Source organism: Rattus norvegicus, chromosome 9 (assembly GCF_021556685.1).
Source record: "Rattus norvegicus strain SHRSP/BbbUtx chromosome 9, alternate assembly SHRSP_T2T, whole genome shotgun sequence".
NCBI classification, from domain to species: domain Eukaryota; kingdom Metazoa; phylum Chordata; class Mammalia; order Rodentia; family Muridae; genus Rattus; species Rattus norvegicus.
In genome coordinates, this window is record NC_141542.1 from 79,338,136 (window position 1) to 79,358,429 (window position 20,294).

Consider the following 20,294-nt stretch of genomic DNA (forward strand, 5'->3'; position numbering starts at 1 on the left):
CTGCACAGCATAGGGGTCCAGCTCTGATCCCCTGGGAATAAGTAAACGGGAAGAACAAACTGCCAGTTCTATACTAGGGCAATGTCTGCTTTTATGACACACACAGACAGCCTTGTGACCCATTGACAAGCCTGTCCTGGCTCTGATGCGACATGGTGACCTCTGCTCTAAGACAGATACTGCTTTGCAGGCATCAGGGAAGGGAGAGAGACCACTTAGAAACTCCAGGGAGCCACAGAGGCTCTAAGAACACAACTCTCAGACCATTTGTCACTGTCTGTCCCCTCTGCCTCTCCAAAATTCCTTTCATCTTGCAAAGCTTCTAGAAAGTTCTTTGTTGTTACAGTCTATTTTCTATATCCTTTTTTTTTGCCCCTGAATAGCCTATTTTTCGTTATCGCTCTCTACCTTTTCTCGTGTTATTGTGGATTTCTTTTGAATGTGTCATAAGGCCACACACACGTTGAGCAGCCAAGAAGTGCTTACTAACGTGGCTTTCATCAGTCTGCACACAATAACGCTCGTACAGACTGCCATTAAGAAAGACCATAGCCAGCAGAGGAGCACCATCCAGTAATTTCCAAATGGGTTTGGCATCGTCGGAGGGAAGATACCTCAACTGCTGGCTGTCCTCCTCGTAGAGTGAAAGGTCAGGACTTGGTGCATAAGCCTAATTACTTGGGCAGACTCTGCCTGTCCTTTGACCCCTTGGTGACCCGAGTGATTATAAACACAATGGAGTGAGGGAATAAAGGTTGAAAAGGCAGCTGTGGAGTGTCACTTCTGGAGCATTACAGTGGGTCGCACTGGAACAGAGGAGTTTTGCCTTTCAGCCTTCCTTCAGGACAGTTCTGCCTTCACGGTCTGAAGCAGACCATAGGTTAATGAGAGGTCAGAAGTCTGAGTAGTCAGTAGTCAGAAGAAACTTGATATTATCCATTCAGATCTGCAAGTGAAAGGGAAACTTAAAAAAAAGTGAAAGAAAAGAAAGAAAATCAGTTTTCAAGGGGAGATGTCCATAGTGGTAAGGACTAGTTGACTTTCACTGTCCAGTGGAATCAGATTAGTGATTCACACTCAGGTTTGTGAACTTAGCAACACCACAGTGTCCTTTGCAGACTAGGCCAGATATTTTCAGATTGTGGTCCCCTTACTCTCTGACTTCTCTTCCCAGGTGGACCTGCGCTTCCTAACCATGCTCACAGCCATTGCAACACAAGGAGCCATTTCCAGGGAGACCCAGAAGGGCTACTACGTCAAATCGTACAAGCTGGAAGTCAGCACAAACGGGGAAGATTGGATGGTCTACCGGCATGGCAAAAACCACAAGGTAGGTTGGGTTTTCCCCCAAGTGGGCGGGAGAGCTTCAGGTTGACCCCATGTTGGGGAAGAGCTATTGTTTAGTAAGGCTCTTAGAACTGTTGGAGGCAAGGGATACACTGGCCATGATAGTCTACTTTTTCATGTTAAAATGATTGGAAAACTACATTTCTCCAGCAATCTGGCTGCTGAGTTTTTTTTTTTTGTTGTTGTTGTTGTTGTTTTGGGTTTTTTTTCATGTTTTTTGTTTGTTTGTTTGTTTTTTGTTGTTGTTTTTGCAAAGCTGAGGGGGGAAGAAGGAGGGGGACTTACAGAGCGTTACCTGAGTGTTAATGAAGGAGAAAATGCCTATCTCATCCTGGCCTCCCCACACACCTAGCAGGACTCATTGAGCATTTGTGGCCTGAGTCTCTTCCCCATGCTGGGTTAACAATCACAAAACTGCATGAAATGCCAGTTGAGGAGTTACTGAGGTCTGGGAATAAAAGGACGCAAACCCTAAGAGGGAGTCCCGGTGTCCCGGAGAAGAACCAGGACAATAAATAATGAGAAGAAATCCCTTTGTCAGGGTTGGGATCTGAATTGGCCGTCATGATTAGTGGGAAAGTTGAATCCTCTGGGCCGGTGCCTTTGGTGTCTGCAGCTCCCAGACATGTGGTCCACGTGGGCGATGGGAGGCTTTTGTTGTATGCTGGGATGAGTGTCTGGCACTCGGCACTCTTAAAAACACGTGGCATTCTGTTTCTGCAGCTGGCGATGAGCTGCATTTGGCATATGGAGGGCTCAGTGGAGATGCTCTGTCTTCACCTGAGTGGAAACAGGTGCCTCTGTGATGGGAGCACAGCCCAAGGTGATCCCTGAAAGCCCTGGTAAAGGAGACATCGCAGGGATCCCAGAGGCTGCTGACCCTCCCCTAGAAGGGAATCAAGAGAGACTTAAAAATAGGTCCATTTCTCTTCCTTTGCTACAGTCCCACCAGGTTCTGGTCTGCAAAGATGTAAGTTATCAAAATAAGGCACCCACAACCGATAAGCATCTCCAAAAGGGCATCTCTTTGGCCCATGCCACTGTCCCATAACCACACATACACTCAGAATCCTTGGACCTACAAAATTCTGCCCTATAACGTTGGCAGTCTCACTCAGGAATTGTGGGGTTTTTTTTTAAAGGAGTAGCTTTCTTTTTAATAAAAAAATCGCCATAGTAACATGGCACCATTCATATGAAAATATGGTTTCTAGATATTACGAGGGATCTCTCTTACATACAAACATACATTGCTTCACGTGCCCAGTAAATAAAACGAAATGTTTAGCAATAGAAAGATATCCTCACCTTTACCCATAGGTTAGGTCTGGTCTCCCATTGCCTTAGTTTGGAAAGGCCAGAGACTGGTTAGAAGCAGGAACTGAATCAGCACTGGAGACCAGGGGAAGTCCCAGGAGCTGAGTCCTCATCTCACCCCATTCCCGTTCCACCCACGTTTCTCTCTCCACCCACATTTTCAATAAGAAAGTGCTAAAACCTGAGGGCTCAGCGAGTAGGTGAGGGCCAGCAGCCAGGTAGGAGTGGGTCCCGGGCAGAAGCATGAGGCTCTCCTGACTGTCTCCTTGTCCAGGTTCAATGACTAAGCAGTGCTGGCCAGAGGGATGCTGTAGCATAAGCTGATTTTAAAAGCACACAGATGGACTGGGATGCTATTTAAAACACCATTTGTAGGAAATCTGCTTTTGGAAATACCTTAGCACTGCACATTTTGATAGAACGCTGTCCCGGCTTTATCCCTGCTATTCACTTTCGCAGGGAAGATATTCCTGAGAACTGAATTGAGCTTTCTAGTCTTCAGACCGATCCTTTTCAACGTTCCCGTGTCAAATACATTCTCACTGTCGTCTGCACCCTCTTCCCACCTTTGGCAAAACGTCTCTCCCCTGTAACCAATGGGTAACTTGGAGGTGTTGTTTGCATTTCTGTGCTAGAGGATCGGTTTGGTCCGCACAAGAGGAAGCAGGACCGAGGAAAAGCCCTCTCTCTTTCTATTAGAAAGACATTCTCCTGGTACTCAAAACAAGGAAGGAAAATGGAAACCCGGCCAATTAGTCTCCAGCTCCCTCACCCTGTTGTGCATGTGGTGGGAGGCCAAGGGGCCTTCCTGTCCTCCTCCCCTGCAAGGCTGCTCTCTGCAGCCTCCTCACTAACAGGTCTCCCCCAGATAGCTGTGTTTAATGTGCAGCTCCCCGGGCTGCTCAGGTTGAAATAGTTGAGTGAACCATGCCAAATAGATTTGTCAAGTCTGCCGCAGTTTGATTTGATGCCATGACAAGGAGGCTGCAGGAAGGAGGGGACTGGAGGGCAGTGAGGCTGGATGGAGGAGCTCATCCACGCCGGCATTACCGCTGAGTTTCTCTTTGTGGTTTCTGGATGCTGGGCGCAGCGCCAAGCTCTCTGTGTTACGTGGTGGGCTTGAAAGTGAAATTCAGACAGCAGGACTTAAGGAAAAGGCAGAACAGAGGAAGAGACAGCCGCTTGCTGGGCTCTAGAGCTCTGGGAAAGAACTGGAAAACACCTTCCCAGTGCTTAGGAAGTAGAAAGCGGTTGTGACATTTGGGCACAAATTTGGAAACTCAGTCTCAATTCCCTGATCACTGTCAACACCAATGGAGCATACGAGAGACCAGGGAACTGGAGAATCTGGAGAAAAACAAGATTAATGGGCTCTCAAGGTGGTGAGGGATGGTCGTGCTCTTTCATGGTAATTTTCACCCAGGCTGGACAAGGTCTAAGCCTGTGAGTATCTTTCTTCTTGCTACCAGGAGGTGTGGACGACTGTAAAGAACTCCTTTCCAGCCTCCCCAGTCAGTGAGCAGCCTCTGCCTAGTCTCTTTGTGACCAACAGGTATTCCTGAGGTTCCCGGGGAAAGCCTGATCTATGTGGTTCATGAGCTTCTTCCTGGCAAAAAACACAGCCCGCGTATGCAGACCACATGTACAACACATCCCCCAGTCCTCACCCGGCTTCACATGCCATAAATATGGAACCCATGATTTTTATATAGGCGGACCCTCCTTATGCATATTTATAGTGTGACCACAAACAGGGAGCTCCTCCACCCATTAGAACCCATAACCAACTCATGTGCTCCCTCAGATTATACAAATGACTTCACATGCGTCCCTTCAGAAACCGCAGCAGAAACTGATGCCTTTTGGTTTTTCCAGCTGTGAGTAGCATCCCAGCCATAGGCATGTTGCTGTCAAAACAGGGGTAAGAAGTTTCACAGGCTCCAATGCAAGTGTGTATAATTACAGGTGCAGTCATGCACATACACACCGAGTGATGTGCTTGGAGAACAACGGGAACAGCTTAAAGGCACTGCCGGTCCTTGGTCACAAGCCTTCCCTCCTCTAAGATTCATATCCCATAAGTCTGATACCAAGTGTTAGTCTATGACTGAGGAATGGAGACATGACTGTTGTTGGGTCAGTGGGACAATTGCCAGCTTTTCTTTTCCTTATTGGGATAGTTTTGGACATCTTTCCCTTATTTTTGGTGTTGCCGGGCAGGCTTTTTCTATTTGAAAAAAAAAGAAGAAGAAGAAGAAGTCAACACAAAAAACAGTTGTTCTAAACCCCAGTGGCCAGGTTGAGGATAGAAAGGATGGAGAGTAGAATCAGCCTTAGGCCCATGATTCTGCAGGATTACCCAATAATAAGTGGGAGGGACACACCAAGCTCACACTGGTGTGAGGACAAGTGCTAAGAGGTTCTACAAGCCTCAGGCACCGACTTAGCTGCTTCAGAATTTCATGTTTCACAGGTGGAATTGCAACTCTCAAGAGCATAAGCAACTTGCCTCAGGGACAGGGGGACCTTGGAGTCCCCAGGAGAGGCTCCTGGTCACCAGGCTTGAGACAAAGAAGCACATGCTCTCAACGGTCTGTCCTAGGCCTTGTTCCTTGCCTTCCATCCACAGGGAAAGTGGTTTCCTGGAGGCTGTGAAGCCGAGAGGCATGCATAGCCTGGGGTCCCTGTTTACTGAGGGAGTCTCAAAGAGGACAGTGCAGTTCAGGATTCAAGGCTGAGCTGTATGGGGCTCCACCACGGGATCCTGAGGATGGAGAGTTGAAAGGAGTGGCTGTTTATTTGGTTTGGCTCTGTCCCTTCAAAACAAGAGCCCCTGCTTCCAAACGCCTCTGTCCTGTATTTATTTTCTTAATTAAAACAAATCATTTTGTAAAGCAGGGAGCCTCGAAGGGAAAGAGTAGCCTTAGAAAGCCACATTGCCAGTCCCCCCTGGCAATGCGTTGGAAGCACAGGACATCTGCTGCAAATCTCCCGGGACAATGGGCTGCGTGGCCTTGGATATTCCCAGCTCTGTCTTGGTGTTCCCAGCGGAGCACTGAAGCTTGCTGTCAGAGGAGCACCTGGCCATCTGCAGACAGAGGTGCTCCACGGATGCAACCAGGATTAAAGCGCTCCTCGAGCAGAGAAGCAATTTGTCAATTTATAAAGTAACAGGTCCCCGAGGGAGGGAGGGGTGTGTGTGTGTGTGTGTGTGTGTGTGTGTGTGTGTGTGTCTGTTGTGTATCTGTGTGTGTGTGTCTGTATGTGTGTGTATGTGTCTGTGTCTGTGTGTGTGTGTCTGTGTCTGTGTGTCTCTGTGTGTATGTGTCTCTGTGTGTGTGTGTCTGTATGTGTGTCTGTGTCTGTGTGTGTATGTGTGTGTCTGTGTGTGCATGTCTGTGTGTGTGTCTCTGTGTGTGTGTCTCAGTGTGTGTGTGTGTGTCTCTGTGTGTGTGTCTGTGTGTGTGTGTCTGTGTCTGTGTGTGTGTGTGTCTGTTGTGTATCTGTGTGTGTGTGTCTGTATGTGTGTGTATGTGTCTGTGTCTGTGTGTGTATGTGTCTGTGTGTGTGTGTCTCTGTGTGTATGTGTCTCTGTGTGTGTGTGTCTGTCTGTGTGTCTGTGTCTGTGTGTGTATGTGTGTGTCTGTGTGTGCGTGTCTGTGTGTGTGTCTCTGTGTGTGTGTCTCAGTGTGTGTGCGTGTGTGTCTGTGTGTGTGTGTGTGTGTCTGTGTGTGTGTGTGTGTGTGTGTCTGTGTGTGCCTCTTTTAAAACACTGACCTGGAAGGGACAGAGAGAAGTCATCCAGGCCTTACACTTGAGCAAATAAATGTCCCCTCTCATTTTTTTAATTGGGGGATGAATTATTCCTCCAATTAATAATTTGAAGATTTAAAAAAAAATTCTTCATGAATTCTTGTTGCGATTCATTTCTCTTGTGGTTGGTCATTTTGCTATTTTTGTTACTGTTGTATAAAGATCAGAAGGTGACTCAGACCACAAACTGGGATAGGGCATCAGTGTCCAGAGAGGTGGATACAACCGTATGATCTAAACATGGTTACATGTGCTCTGAGGAGGGCAGGTGCCCTTTCCAAGTTCAGGTCTCCCGGTTTGTGCATCTCCCTCCATTAGGACTGAGAGGAGTCCAGTGTGCTGGGTAATTCAGTTTGTCCCTTATCCATTTGTCGTGGGATGAGCTCAGACCTTTAGCCTCTCCACTTAGGAAGCTCGAGGGAAAATTTCATTATACATGCACTTGAACCGTTCTATGTCAGGCTGCTGTTAGCCAACTTCACTGGATCTCCCGGGTGCTGAGCTGTCTCAGAGCTGAGGCCAGCCTCCCTGGCGCTGCCAACCTTGCTGCTGGATTCTTTGTACTCCTAGGCCAAGGCTGTGCACAGAGATTCTGGGGAAGAAAGGGAAACAGACAGAACATCGGTGTGGCTGCGTTTAAAAAGTCCATAGACACTGGTATCAGGAAGCTCTCAGAGGCAGAGGCTCTGATGAAGCATCTGCATTCGTCCCTCCCTTCATCTTCCATGAACAGTGTATATGATTCCTTTCCAGCCTGTTTTTTGAGCCACTTCTCCAGCCTGGGTCCCCAAGTGTCCTCCCCTCCTGTCTTCCCTGATGCTTTCCTGTCTCAAATCCTGAAACTCTAATCCTGTTAGTAGGCTATGTTCCAGGGCTCAGTGTCTCCATGGGAGTAACATAATCCTGCATTAAATGTAGAGGCCCCACAAGGCACACACAGATGGGGTTGCACACGACCCACCCACCACCATACTCACTCCCAGGAAGAAACAGCCTGATGACAAAAACAGCCTTACAGTAGGGGAGGGGGTCAGAGGTCATCACAGGCACAAGTGAGCATTTGGTTATTAAAGAGCTCCTTGGTCCTCCCTCTTCCCCTCCCTTAGAGAGGATACGTAGGTAGGTAGGTAGGTAGGTAGGTAGGTAGGTAGGTAGATAGATGATAGATAGATGATAGATAGATAGATAGATAGATAGATAGATAGATGATAGATAGATAGATGATAGATGATAGCTAGATAGCTCAACCTACACACACACACACACACACACACACACACACACACACACACACGAACAAACCCTTTTGACTGTATCTTGCTGAGTTCCCACATTCACTAGAATGAAGGCAGCTTGCTTTAAAATTTTTGTTATGGCCTTTAAGGAAAAGTTTTAAGAGAGAGAAATGTTAAGACTATGATTTACAAACATGACAGGAAACAACAAAGCCCATTACCTCAACATCATTTTCCCCCAGTGCCATGGCCCCTCCCTCCACCTTGCCTGTTTGGTACAGCAAATTAATTAAATGGGATGCCATTCATTGATTAACCATTTATTTTTATGGGCAGATGTGAAGGCTGGCTTAGAAAGAGAATGTGAGACAACCGGGGTGGGGGTGCCCTTGTTCCCACCTCAGGATAAGTTACTGCCGTTCCAAGTGACTGTGGCCTCCCAGTTTCCCCCACCTTCCTCTTCTGCCTGCACTGCTCTCCTCAGTATCTGCACCAAGCACACTGAACAGAGAGCTTTGGATGCAATGAAACATTTATTAATGGGGAGAAATAATTTTGAAGAAAGAAATCCTCTGCATAAATTCTACCTCAGGGCTTGAGCATAGAATCATCTTTGAGAATTGTTTCTGCTTCCTTGGCAGTCCTGAAGCTTAGAGAGTTCAGGTGTTTACAGCCACACAGAAGTAAACAGTAGGCTGAGGCATATGTAGAGAAGCATCAGGTAAACTACAAAAGCCCTTCTCATGCTGCACACCACACTCGTATAAAGAGTAGGTTGCCTACCAATGGGCCATCCTCATTTAGGAAGCTTGCACAGCTACTAGACCTGAATGGTGTCCCTGTTCTCAGGTGCTCAACGGCCTTTCCAAAATCTTCTCCTTTGTCCTTGAGGCAGGCAAGACGACCCATAGCATCTATACCACCCCAGACACACGGATGATGCATAGCGCGTGGGATGAGTCTTAGAGTAGACCGCAAAACTCTTGCCCGTACTTTATAAAAGAAATCCAGAAAAGGTGACTAAAGCTAGAAGTGGGCAGATATAGGGAGAGATTAAAAATCATCAGTGATCCTGTCTTGTTAGAAGGATGAATTTTTTTTTTAGTATGTAAGAAGTGATTTTTTTTCTTCTGCATTATATTATATTGTTCATAAAATCCAAGCCTGGGCATCCTGAGTCTAGCGGATCAGTGTGGACTGTCTTTTGGGGGTGTTAGACGACAACCAATCTGAGGTTGGCTAGCTTGTAGCTGATTTACTTGGCAGGTACCTCCTCCTCCACCTGAGGAACACATCAGAAATCCATCCCATGCTGCTAGGCTTCTGCTTCTGGCCTACTGGAAATAAAACAGAGGCCTCAGGAGTCGATCTGAAAATGCTGGATTATGTTCAGAATTCAGTGAGGCACCAAATGGATTATGAAGCCACTTTGTGCCCTGGACTGGTTTTTGGACTTGGTTTGAACAGATGCTCTTCAAGAAAGCTCTTTACACGACGTAGCTCTTTTAAAGAACAATACACATGTAGGTATTGAACTAACAACCTTCAGAAAGGTAGAGTCAGCTTGAACACACTCCTGCTTGTCCTTTGGGTAGTGTAGTAGTCTCTTTTTCTTTTAAAATGAATAAAACATATATTCTCTTCAACTTGTTACTTTTTAAACAGTTGTTAAAATTCTATCATGCTTGGATGTTCCTATCTGGTATAAGATACATGAGCAATCTATTGATTTTTTTCTTACCATTTCAAACACCTTACTGCCAAGGTTTGGCTTGATAGTTTTTGAGCACAGGCAGGAGCTAGGAGTGAATGGTCTCTTAACTCTCCCAATTGTTCAAAGGCCCATTTACGATTGTGACTTTGTTCCTGTTCTAACGTTTGGCCTGGGTATTGTGCAGACACTGGAGATGGTCACAAGGGCTGGTAGGTTCTAGTATCTACCTGCAAGCATCTAATGACTTTATCTTCCTAAAGGAGAAATTAAAGTATCTAAGGTTTATTGATCTGCCTATAGTGATTTAGTGAGTCGGCAGAGAATGGGGAATAAAACCAATTTCCTGGCACCATTTCCCAGGCACACTACCCCTTACTTTCCGATGCCTAGAATCCATCTCAGGGAATTTGATCAGAAAACGTATGACGGGTGATTCTAAAACCACAGAAGCATTGAGAAAGTCATAAAGATGTATAATATATGATAGCATTTACCAGCTATAAATAGGGGAGATGCAGGGAGAAAAATAGAGACCTTGTAAATCCATTGGGTCAGGAGAAATAGAAACTGCTTAATATTTCATTAAAAATGGATTTTCATAAATTGTACTTTGATATCTTTGGGCCAAAGGCAGTACATGAGGACTAAGGCGTTGTTATTCATTACTCTCAGTTATTAATAATTTGAACTGTTATTGAACCAACACATCAACAAGGTATATCCTGCCTATGAATGGAGCACTCACCATGTGTTCTGGGCACTATTTGGATTGAATTAAACATCCACAGCAATTGCCCACAAAAGCACTTAGATTGTAAGGAACAATGGGTCACTCAAGTGCCCTTTTACAAAGTGGATGTTCTGTGAGGAGTTCAAACCATGGAGAATCTTGTGGAGAAACGCTTAGAATCTGCTGGCCAGCCGGGGCCTAGCAAATCAACTCACGCAGAGCCCCCACTTAACAGTGAAGGACATTGTGGCCCCGAGGGAGACGGAGACATTTGCCTACCTTATGAGCTAATTAGCATCAGAGCCCAGCTCCAGGCTCCTGATTACGTGACAGGCTTTGTTTTATTCTCTCTGCCACACTCTGAGTGAAAGGAGTGCAGAAGTTTTCAGAAGGATGAATCTTCCTCTGCAGAGAGTCTGGACACAGGGCAGGCCGAGGTACAAGGTCAGAAGCCAAAAATGCAAGCAGGAGGAATCTAAACTTGAAAACGTGAAGATTAGTCAGAACCCAAATTCCAAATGGGCATTGTCAGCTTGCAGAGATTGGAGAAGAGCGAGCGAAATTGATCAGCAGAATAGAATCCCATTCGAGACACACAGATCAATCATGTGCTTGTCTCTCATCCTGACTGAAGGTGCTGGAGGTGGAGTTTGAGGACCTTCATCCAAAGCTCATGGTCCCATGCGTTCGTTCACGGGAAGATCAAACTCTCGCTTGGTGGGTGCTTCTGAGCTCGTGCACTCCAGGCCCCACATGTTGCACATCGCTACCTACACTGCCCACCTCCAAGGATATGCCAGCTATTCAATCATTTTTCTAAGAAGGGAGGGTCGAGAGTTAGGCACAGAGGCATGTGCCTGCAATCCCAGCGCTCAGGAAGCTAAGGCAGGAGGATCTCAAGTTCAAACCTGACTAAACTACACCATGAATTGCGGGCCAATATGAGCTACAAAGTCAGACCCTGTACCAGAAAAGGCAGAGGAGAAAACAAAACAAAACAAAGGTTTTCTGGAATTATATGCCAAGGCTGAGAAATCAGGGGGTTCAGATATGATAAAAATTGGATATTAAAAATGCATAAAGCATGCTGTGTTTCTAAACGGTACCAGCATGGTGTATGTGTTGTAGATTAGCAGCAGTGTGCAAGTTCAAATCCTTCCAGCTCTCCAATTACGGGTTCATGTGCCAACTAAAGCCACCTCCAATAAGGCCTGCTTAGTGTCTCCTGATGAAGGCCACACAGTCACCATCACCATCCACGGGGAACATCCAGAAGTGGCTCCCACTGCTCACAGCCCTGCTGAAGTCAGCAGAGTGCTTCATTTGCTGCTCCCTTGCCAAAACAAAACAAATCAAAGTCTCTGTTGTGTGCTAAACTCCATTCATCTCTTCAACTCGGCCAGCCCCTCCAGCCCTTTCCTCCCTGCTGAAGAATTGTAGTCAACAGAAGGGAGAAATGTGAATAACAAGGCCAGGTCCTTCCTGGACCTGATTATCCACACAGTGATCTGAAAGGGTCAGGTGGCTCTCCCCACAGGCCTTCTGCCAGGTGCTGGCTCTTCGATGCTCCCAGTCGGCAGCCATTGTAGAGGCGGCAGCAGGGTCAAGCCTGGGCAAGAGGAGTGGCCCTTCTCCCTGTCGTTAGAGAAGCTGCAGGAGGGGCATCAGTTGCCTTAGGATCCAGCCCTGGAGAGCTACCTAGGGAGAAGAGGGATCGTGGAGCAAGGTGGTTGAATAGGATTCTTACAGATGTGGTGGGTTTCATCTTGTGGGTTTAGCACAGTGGATGGACGACACCCATTTTGTTGTTGTTATTGCTTTGTCTTGTTTTTGTATTTGTTTTCTGCGTAGAGCAAGCTGTTTACCTAACTTCATTAGGCTACAAGGGTGTGAAGCCTCTGTCCTTTTCTCCTTTCATCTGTGGGGGGTTCTTAACTGCCTCTAGCTAAGCAAATAGAAACTGTGGAGCGGTTGCAGTTGCCAAATGGTAAGGTTCCCAGTTTATAGAGCACATCGTCGGTCATCTATGAGCTTATCATGATATTCTGCTCTTCCCAAAACCACTCCATAGTGGGATTGAACACTCATTGGGCCACATCACTAGTCTGTGACTTTACTTCTATTTAAACCATGATGGGAATACGACTCCTAGCCACCATCTGCATGCTGAGCTAAGGGTTAACCAAGGAACCATAGATCTGAATGTCACAGATCCACAGAGCAGTTCCCTTGTAAGTGTGGTACCCGGTCATTGTGCTAAGAGCGTCCGGCTTCATAGATGTTCAGATATACTAGTTTTCCATCTCTCTTTTCCCCAGCCTGTCTGTGCCTAAACACAGCATGAGAAAATGCTGGTCCAGGAAGACTGGCCATGAGTAAATACCCAATGTTCTGTGGTTGTTAGATGTATGGCAGACAAGATTTAGAAACGACAGTCGGCTGTTTGGTTTTTTTCCATCCACCCTTATCCGGGGAAGCTAAAGCCACATATTCGTGCTCTGGTTACTTATTTTTAATGAAGAACATACAGATACACGAGGTCCATATGGCAATTATTGATTCGAACCATCTGGTAAGCCAGGGCTTGTGCCTACCATGTTAGGTCAGAAGCTACTCCAAAAAGCCTTTCCTCCCATAAGAGAGGCCCCGGTCAGCTGGGGACAGGGATGGATTTCATTACAGGCTGGGGGCTACACTGAGAGGAAGCTGGAGCACAACTCTTAAGAGGCTGTCTACAAGCCTGACCCTACAATAAAGAGCAGAGAGAACCAAGGAAAGTGTTGACTGACAGGAGGTACAGGGTAGAAGGCGCCCCTCACCTGCTCACTCTCTCAGAATGGGGAAGTGTCTAAGGAACTAACAAAAACAACAGTGAAGGGCCATGCAGCTAGCAACTGCCTGTAAGTAGCCCCGAGTGCCTCCCACACGAGGAACAGGGTGTGTCAAGTTCAAGCTAGTGTGTGAGGTCTGCTGGCCCTGACAGATGACTTGTCTACCTCCTCTGTAACCACTGTGCTTTTTTCCCCTTCTCCTTATTAGCTTCTGAAGTGTTTTCTTTTTCAAATCTCCTTCCTCTGTTTGTTCTCAGCCCAGAAGCAAAATATCCCTACCTTCCAAAACTTTTTTGCAGAGTTCATCCTTTGTTATTCAGTTGGAGCAGGATGAGAAACTAATTATTTTTCACAGTGGTTCTAAGAAGCCCAACACAACAAAGCCACTGGTGATCTTTAGCCATCGGAGCTCTCCTGCCCCTCTCAGTGACTGCTCGAGTGCTGGCATCATAGCGAAGGCTCTCAGTGACACCGCTTTGCGTGTTTCTTTGCAGGTATTCCAGGCTAACAATGATGCCACCGAGTTGGTTCTGAACAAGCTGCACACGCCGCTGTTGACTCGTTTCATCAGGATCCGCCCGCAGACGTGGCATTTGGGCATAGCCCTTCGACTGGAGCTCTTTGGTTGCCGGGTCACAGGTGAGGAGGGGAAGGGCGGTTCTGGTGAGGCCTGGGAATCAATTGCATCCTAGGCTTCTCCCCTCTCTCTGAATCTATAAGGTTGTGCCATGTGACCTTCCCAAAAGGAAGTGGCTCAAAGTCCTACCAGACTTATTCTCTTCATGTATTTCTCCATCCATCCAGCCGATATGTTCGTATTAAGCCTGCGTTTATTTCTACTGGTTAAAACGTATTGAGCGATGATTGACAACAGATTGCAGCCCCACCCTAAGTGTGCTATCTTTTATTATTCCTATGTGTCATAGGTGTTGTCATTGTCCTCACTTTGCACAATAGGAAACCAAGAGTTAAAGAACTTAGTCCCCAGTAAGTGATGGTACCATGGTAACCTAGGTAACTTGAGTTTCAAATAATGCTCTCTGCTACCTCATGTACAAACCAAGATCTAGACACGTCACTATAGACACAACGGGAACATGCCAGACCCAGGCCAGTGTGGGCGTATGGACGAGTTAGATGGACGAGTTAATAGGAAACAAGATGGTAAATAAATGAAAATCAGAAAACTATGAAGAATATCTGGAAACAGGATGGGCCTCATGACCCCTGAAGTGTTCTACAGAAGACTTGACATAGCCTGGCAGGTCAAGAAATTCTTCGGTGACAATGAGTTACCGAGGTCAGAGGGCAGACAAACCAGACAGTACCTGCCGAAGAGTGATTAGAAAACAGATACTCAGTGGTGATCGCTGCTTGCTTGTTGGCACTGTAGCAAAGGAGTGGAGAGACAGTGTGTGAGGACTGCATCTGAAGGAACAATGGCACTCGCATGGGCTAAGACTCATGGGCTGCACAGGAGAGAGCATCAGAGTAGGATCAGAGGCCTTTGGTAGACCGGTACAATGGTATAGTTGTGAGACCATGGCGATTAGACCAGCAATAGGTGAACATTTACAGGTCAGTCACTTCCACTCTGAACTCCACCTAGAAAGGCAAGCTGATTCTCTGACATGGAAGGGTCCTCAATGTCCATCCACCCTCTTGCCTACCTCGCCTCACTCCATCTCTGTCTAAGAGCACACCGTGGAATGACCCTGCTTATGGCTTCTTGTTCGAGCACCCTGCATCTGCGCCTTCTCTGCATCGTTCATGACTCTCTCCTGTACATTATGCTGCCTGTTTATTACACCAAAGATGACGCTGGTGAAGTTATTAGATTCTGATAGGCAATAACTTAACCCTGGTCACCATCCATCCAGAAGGTGATGGAACCAGGACCTGCACCTAGGAAACTATAAGCCCATCTTGTAGGCAAAATGGTCTTCCACTGTGCTCACTGTCCTTGAGAGAGTCAGTGGGGATCAGGTGTTGTGGATAGATGTGCCAACACACATTCTCAGAAGCCCTGATCAGAGCCATAAATACAGCCACTGTGTACTTAGGTGTACCAGGCACTGTTCTAAGGCCTTCGCTGAGGTGAGTCCTCACAACAGGTAGGCACTGCTCAAGAGTACTCCTTTAGACTTGGGGGGCTCGATGCATGGAACAATTAAATCACTTGACCAAAACTGTACAGCTAAGTAAGCAGGAGGGTGAACATATAACCAGGCATTCTGAGTCCAAGTTCAGGCTCTGAATCACAGCGCTCTACAGCCTCAAAATACAAAATAAAATAAATAAGCACGTGACCTGATGGCCTGATAGCTGCTAGGGGGTGGGCTTCAATTAGTGGGTCTCAGCCACGACTTCTAGTATTCTCCTTGTCTCTCCTAGATGCACCCTGCTCCAACATGCTGGGAATGCTCTCGGGCCTCATTGCTGATACCCAGATCTCTGCCTCCTCCACCCGAGAGTACCTCTGGAGCCCCAGTGCTGCCCGCCTGGTTAGCAGCCGCTCTGGCTGGTTCCCTCGGAACCCTCAAGCCCAGCCAGGTGAAGAATGGCTTCAGGTGGATCTTGGGACACCCAAGACGGTGAAAGGCGTCATCATCCAGGGGGCCCGAGGAGGAGACAGTATCACTGCCATGGAAGCCAGGGCATTTGTACGCAAGTTCAAAGTCTCCTACAGCCTAAATGGCAAGGACTGGGAATATATCCAGGACCCCAGGACTCAGCAGCCAAAGGTAGGCCATTCACAGAAAACTCTGCTGCCATTCTAAACAGAGAGGTTCAATGGGGTACAGGGAGCTGGGGTACTGATGTCCCATCTAGTAGATATCCATCAAACTCCATCAGCACAACAAAACACATACCAACCAAGACACAATGTTGCCCAGGGCCTGGTTGCCTAATTTAGTTAGATTCATTCATCATAACCCTCTATGAAGTCTACTCTTTGATCACTCACATTTCAGAGATGACAAAACTGAGGCTTAGGTTATTCCAGAGTCACACTGTATATCGGTGCTTAAGCCATGATTCAGAAACCAAAAGTCAGATTCCAAAGCCCAGATACCTATGCAGTGCTTATGAAGTTTGGTAGCCTTCACAGTCCCTTCTGGATAACGTTTCCTTGAAACGGGCCAGACATCCCAAGGGGATGTGGTTGTTGGAGGCCAAGCTATAGACACTGGGAGTTACTTCCAAGAATAACTGTTTTTCTGAACGTTACGCTCCGTTGTATTTTCTTAGTCTTGAATGCTCAGATCTTTTCCCGCCTGCCTCTTACACTGAGTTTGAAAGAAGAAAGAGAATCTTATGCTGGGCCAGAAGTTCAGGCCAGAGCAGCCCATCCCAGCCATGGGAGAAAGGAAGGCTGACCTTCACCCTAGCATGCAAGGAGGCTCGGCTAGAAAAGGACCCCATGCCTCTTCCCTCTCCAGATTCATCTCCTGGTAGGCCAGGCTAGCTGGTCCTCATTTCTACGTTACTTTCAACTGCAGACAAGCAGGGTTCTCAACAAGAAAGGACTCCTCCCTGTGATAACCAAGGTTTTGCTTTCTGAATGCATAAGCAAGGGCTAAGTTGGTTACAGTAATATGAACTTCCAGATCACAATCCCAGGGCCTTGAAAAGACCCAGGGTCTGGGAACCAGAACCTTCATTGAGAAGCCCAGGAACTGGAAATTTCCCCAGCGACAGCTAACCATGACTCTTAGTGAAAGAAATGATCTTGGCCCTGCCCAAGGCAGCACCCTTACTTTGAAAGCTATCCTGAGCACCTACAGTTGGCTGACACCCAGACATCCCTGAACATCACAGCTGTCCTCTCCCTGTGTGAGGGACCCCACGGTGGCTCTGGATAGGATCCCTACACAGCTTTTTACACATTGGCAATCCAAGGGAGGTTTCTTTAGGTGGAATTGCTGCTGATAGACAAAGCTCTGGAAGACTATCTCAGGCCATCAGTTTGTAACCAAGAGGACGCCCTTACTATCCTAAAGAAGGAGCAGCCATTTTTCTTTCTGACTGTCAGTATACTTGGAATTGTTGGCCCCGTGCTTCTTGGCATTGAATAACCTGAAAGTTATTCATCCATGCGGGCAAGCATCCCGCCAACTCTACCCCATCCCATCCAGGTACCCAGACTTCCAGGCATCAGGAAAACACTTTTCTAAAAACTAAAAAAATAAGACAAGGAATCTGGGATGTTTGCTCGCCTACTAGTTTTTATTTTAAAGATAGGAGTCTTTTAAAAGATGGTGCATCAACCTCAAAAAGATTACTGGATCTCCGATTATGGTTTTAATTTTCCTTTTTTTTTTTCCTTTCTGGACAAGGTCAGCTTAAATCTCATTTGCAGCTCAGACTTCCCCTGACAATGGCCATTCTAATGATACCTGATTTCCATATCCCAAGGTCCCTCGTGGACTTTCCAAATGAACAAAGACCTTGGTTTGAAATAAAGCTTGTAGAGGATAGTGCCCCCATGAATCAACCATGAAGCTGACTTCTGGGTTAGGTGTGGTTGGGAGAGGTACTCGGGGAGGAGCCCCACATGGGGGCTGAACAACCTGTCTCCCTACAGCTGTTTGAAGGGAACATGCACTATGACACCCCCGACATCCGAAGGTTCGAGCCAGTTCCAGCACAGTACGTGCGGGTATACCCAGAGAGGTGGTCACCAGCGGGCATCGGGATGAGGCTGGAGGTCCTGGGCTGTGACTGGACAGGTAAGGAGGATTTGCTCTCCATGTCTTTCTCATTTGATCTTGGTATCCTGGGAGGGGGAGAGAGGCAGTCAGCCTTCGGGAAGCAGACATCACTGTGTACCTGCTATATTTTTGGGACCACCTCTGAACTTGGAGAAATTTCTCGAGGGAAGCAGTTTGTCCTTGGTCAGGGATCACTTCAGTTCTTCAACGGGAGTCTCTCAAAAACAAATCATAACCACCCACCACCCACCCAAATTCAATTAGACCCCAGCTCTTCAGGCCAGGGGGCTGTGGCTGTTGATTTAGGAAAGAAAAACCCTCTCATGATAATAAAGTAATCCGTTTATGTCTGAATCTGGCCTCCAGATGTCAGAAGCTCAGAGACAGCATTTTCCTTTCAAAGCCACAGCTGTAAAAGGCATCTATTTGCTCAGAAGGGACAGCATGGTGCAAGGGTGCATCTTCCCAGGCTACAGCTGTCCTCCTGCTCCTTCCGGACCTTCTAAGAAGCACAGCCCTGGGGCAAGGGCCTCTGGGAATTCTCCCTGTGAGGGTGAGGCCCAGAGCTCACTCCTGAGAAAGCCAGATCCCTCTGAATCAGACTCAACCTAGCCTCTGGCCACTGGCTCTACTTCTTCCTCAGAGCTGGCACAGACTGTCAAAATGAGCTTTGGGAGTCACCTGGAGCTCAGAGCCCCACCCAGTGCCAGCAGGAGCCGCCAGTAGGCTGTGCTCTCCTGCCCCTCCCCACCAGGGCCCCAGGTAATCCCATTTTCCTGTCTGCTGTATCTGTCACTGGCAGGATGGCATGAAGGATTAATAAGGGCATGTCAGAGAAGTGCTCTGGGCTCCCAGGGAGAAAAGTGTTGCCTGTGTGGGGGCTACAAGTGCACAGAGGAATCCTGGGCAGACGTGCTGGCCAGGAATGGGGCCCAAGTTCACTTCTAGGCTTGGAAGTGAAGACACTATCATGGAATCTATACTAGTTGGGAGACTCTCTTTCTTTCTCTCTCTCTCTCTCTCTCTCTCTCTCTCTCTCTCTCTCTCTCTCTCACACACACACCACACACTTGTAGGACTAAAGCTGAGTCCCCCAATGCCTGAATGTATGTCGATTGTGCCTCACCAGTACTAAAAACCCACCTCAGACATGAACTAGTTTCATTTACCCCCTTAGGCTTAGAACTATAGAGAATCCAGAAACTCCTAGGCTAGGCTACTGGATGCTACATTTGATCACGTGTCTCAAGTTAAACCAAATCTCCATTGCAGCCCCTTTCATTGACAAGCAAGCACACACATGTGAACATATGGGGACGTTCTTGAATTCCAGAATGATGACTAAATTCAAGTCCTTCCCTGGTCATCACTAGGAGTAGAGCCTAGGACCAATGACTTCATCTTTTACCTGGGAAGTAGGGGTGGCATCAGTCTGTCACAGAGCCCTGCAGCTGTTAGGAGATGGCATGGAGTAACAGTGGGCAGTATTTTGGTTGCTACCCAACACTGGCAGGCATGTTACAGGCAAATGTAACAAAGAGGGGATCCCCAAGCAGTGCTCAACCTGTGTGCATCTCAGCTCAGACATCTAAAAAGCTATCATAACCCATTAAATCGATTCTGTAGTCTACTGATGAGCACGATACATGGTTCAAAAACAAACCAGAACTAAGCCTACTGCCCTTTCACAGGCTGGGAAACTGAGTCCCAGGAAGGTCATTCAGCGGGCTGAGGGCCAAGTCACACTTCCCTCTGACCCCCTTTCCTTCTGTGCCATGCCTCATCCAGTCTGGCCTTGCTTGATGGACAGTTGCTGATGTCCTCTTCCCTCATTGCCCCTCCAACCCGAACCTGCCCCAAATTGCCCCGGTGACAGTAACAGGTTTCCCATTTCAAAGCCCAACCCTGCTCTTGGAAGATCAGAGATGGGGCGTGTTTCCCTCTGCCCAGCCTTCGAGCCTTTGAAGTCTCTGACATCTGGTTTTAATTTTGAAGGACCACTGCTGTTTGGTGAACAGTTACCTCAGAGCACCCAGGACAAACAGTGGGCACAAGACAGGCTCCCGTTTCCTCGCTTTGCCTCACACACTCTGCCCACTTGTCCCGTGATCAGCCCCTCGATGCCCCTGGGTTCCATTCCATCTCCTCCCACCAACTGCCCGGCTTTTCCTGAAATTTCCAGTTTTAGCACACATTCTTATAGTTTTTAAAATCGTCATCTCTGTTGGCCACTCACCTTTGGTTCCCTTTTTTTCCCTTCCCCAAAAAGGATAACAGAAAAATTAAAGGGCTGGGCTGAACCGGTCCGACTAAATAATTTAGCAGGCCTGCTTCACCGTTAGCCAGTTTGTTTAGGTTTCGAATGATTACTTCTTGCCTTGCCGCCCATAGTTTGCGTTACAATTGAGTTTGAGACTCGATGACACAGTGACAAATTTGAACTCACAAATTAGGACGCTTCGAGGTTATTTGTTATTTACTTTGAGCAAAAGGCAGCCACGGCAATGGGAAACACGAAAGGTTACATGCGCAGTGTTTAATAGCAGAAAGGTGGGAAGTCGACCATGAAAAAGCTTTTCAGTGTATTTACCC

At 47.3% G+C, this 20,294-nt stretch overlaps 1 protein-coding gene across 7 annotated transcripts in view; it reads left to right on the forward strand.

The window, feature by feature from the left end:
• Nrp2 (neuropilin 2) overlaps nucleotides 1-20,294 on the forward strand; it is a 115,148-nt gene that overhangs the window by 44,670 nt on the left and 50,184 nt on the right. For all 7 annotated transcript variants that reach the window (XM_087567805.1, XM_087567803.1, XM_087567804.1 and 4 more), the window contains 4 exon segments: nucleotides 1,175-1,330; nucleotides 13,482-13,626; nucleotides 15,382-15,731; nucleotides 17,576-17,720. In XM_087567805.1, coding sequence (XP_087423931.1) covers nucleotides 1,175-1,330; nucleotides 13,482-13,626; nucleotides 15,382-15,731; nucleotides 17,576-17,720 — 796 coding nt within the window.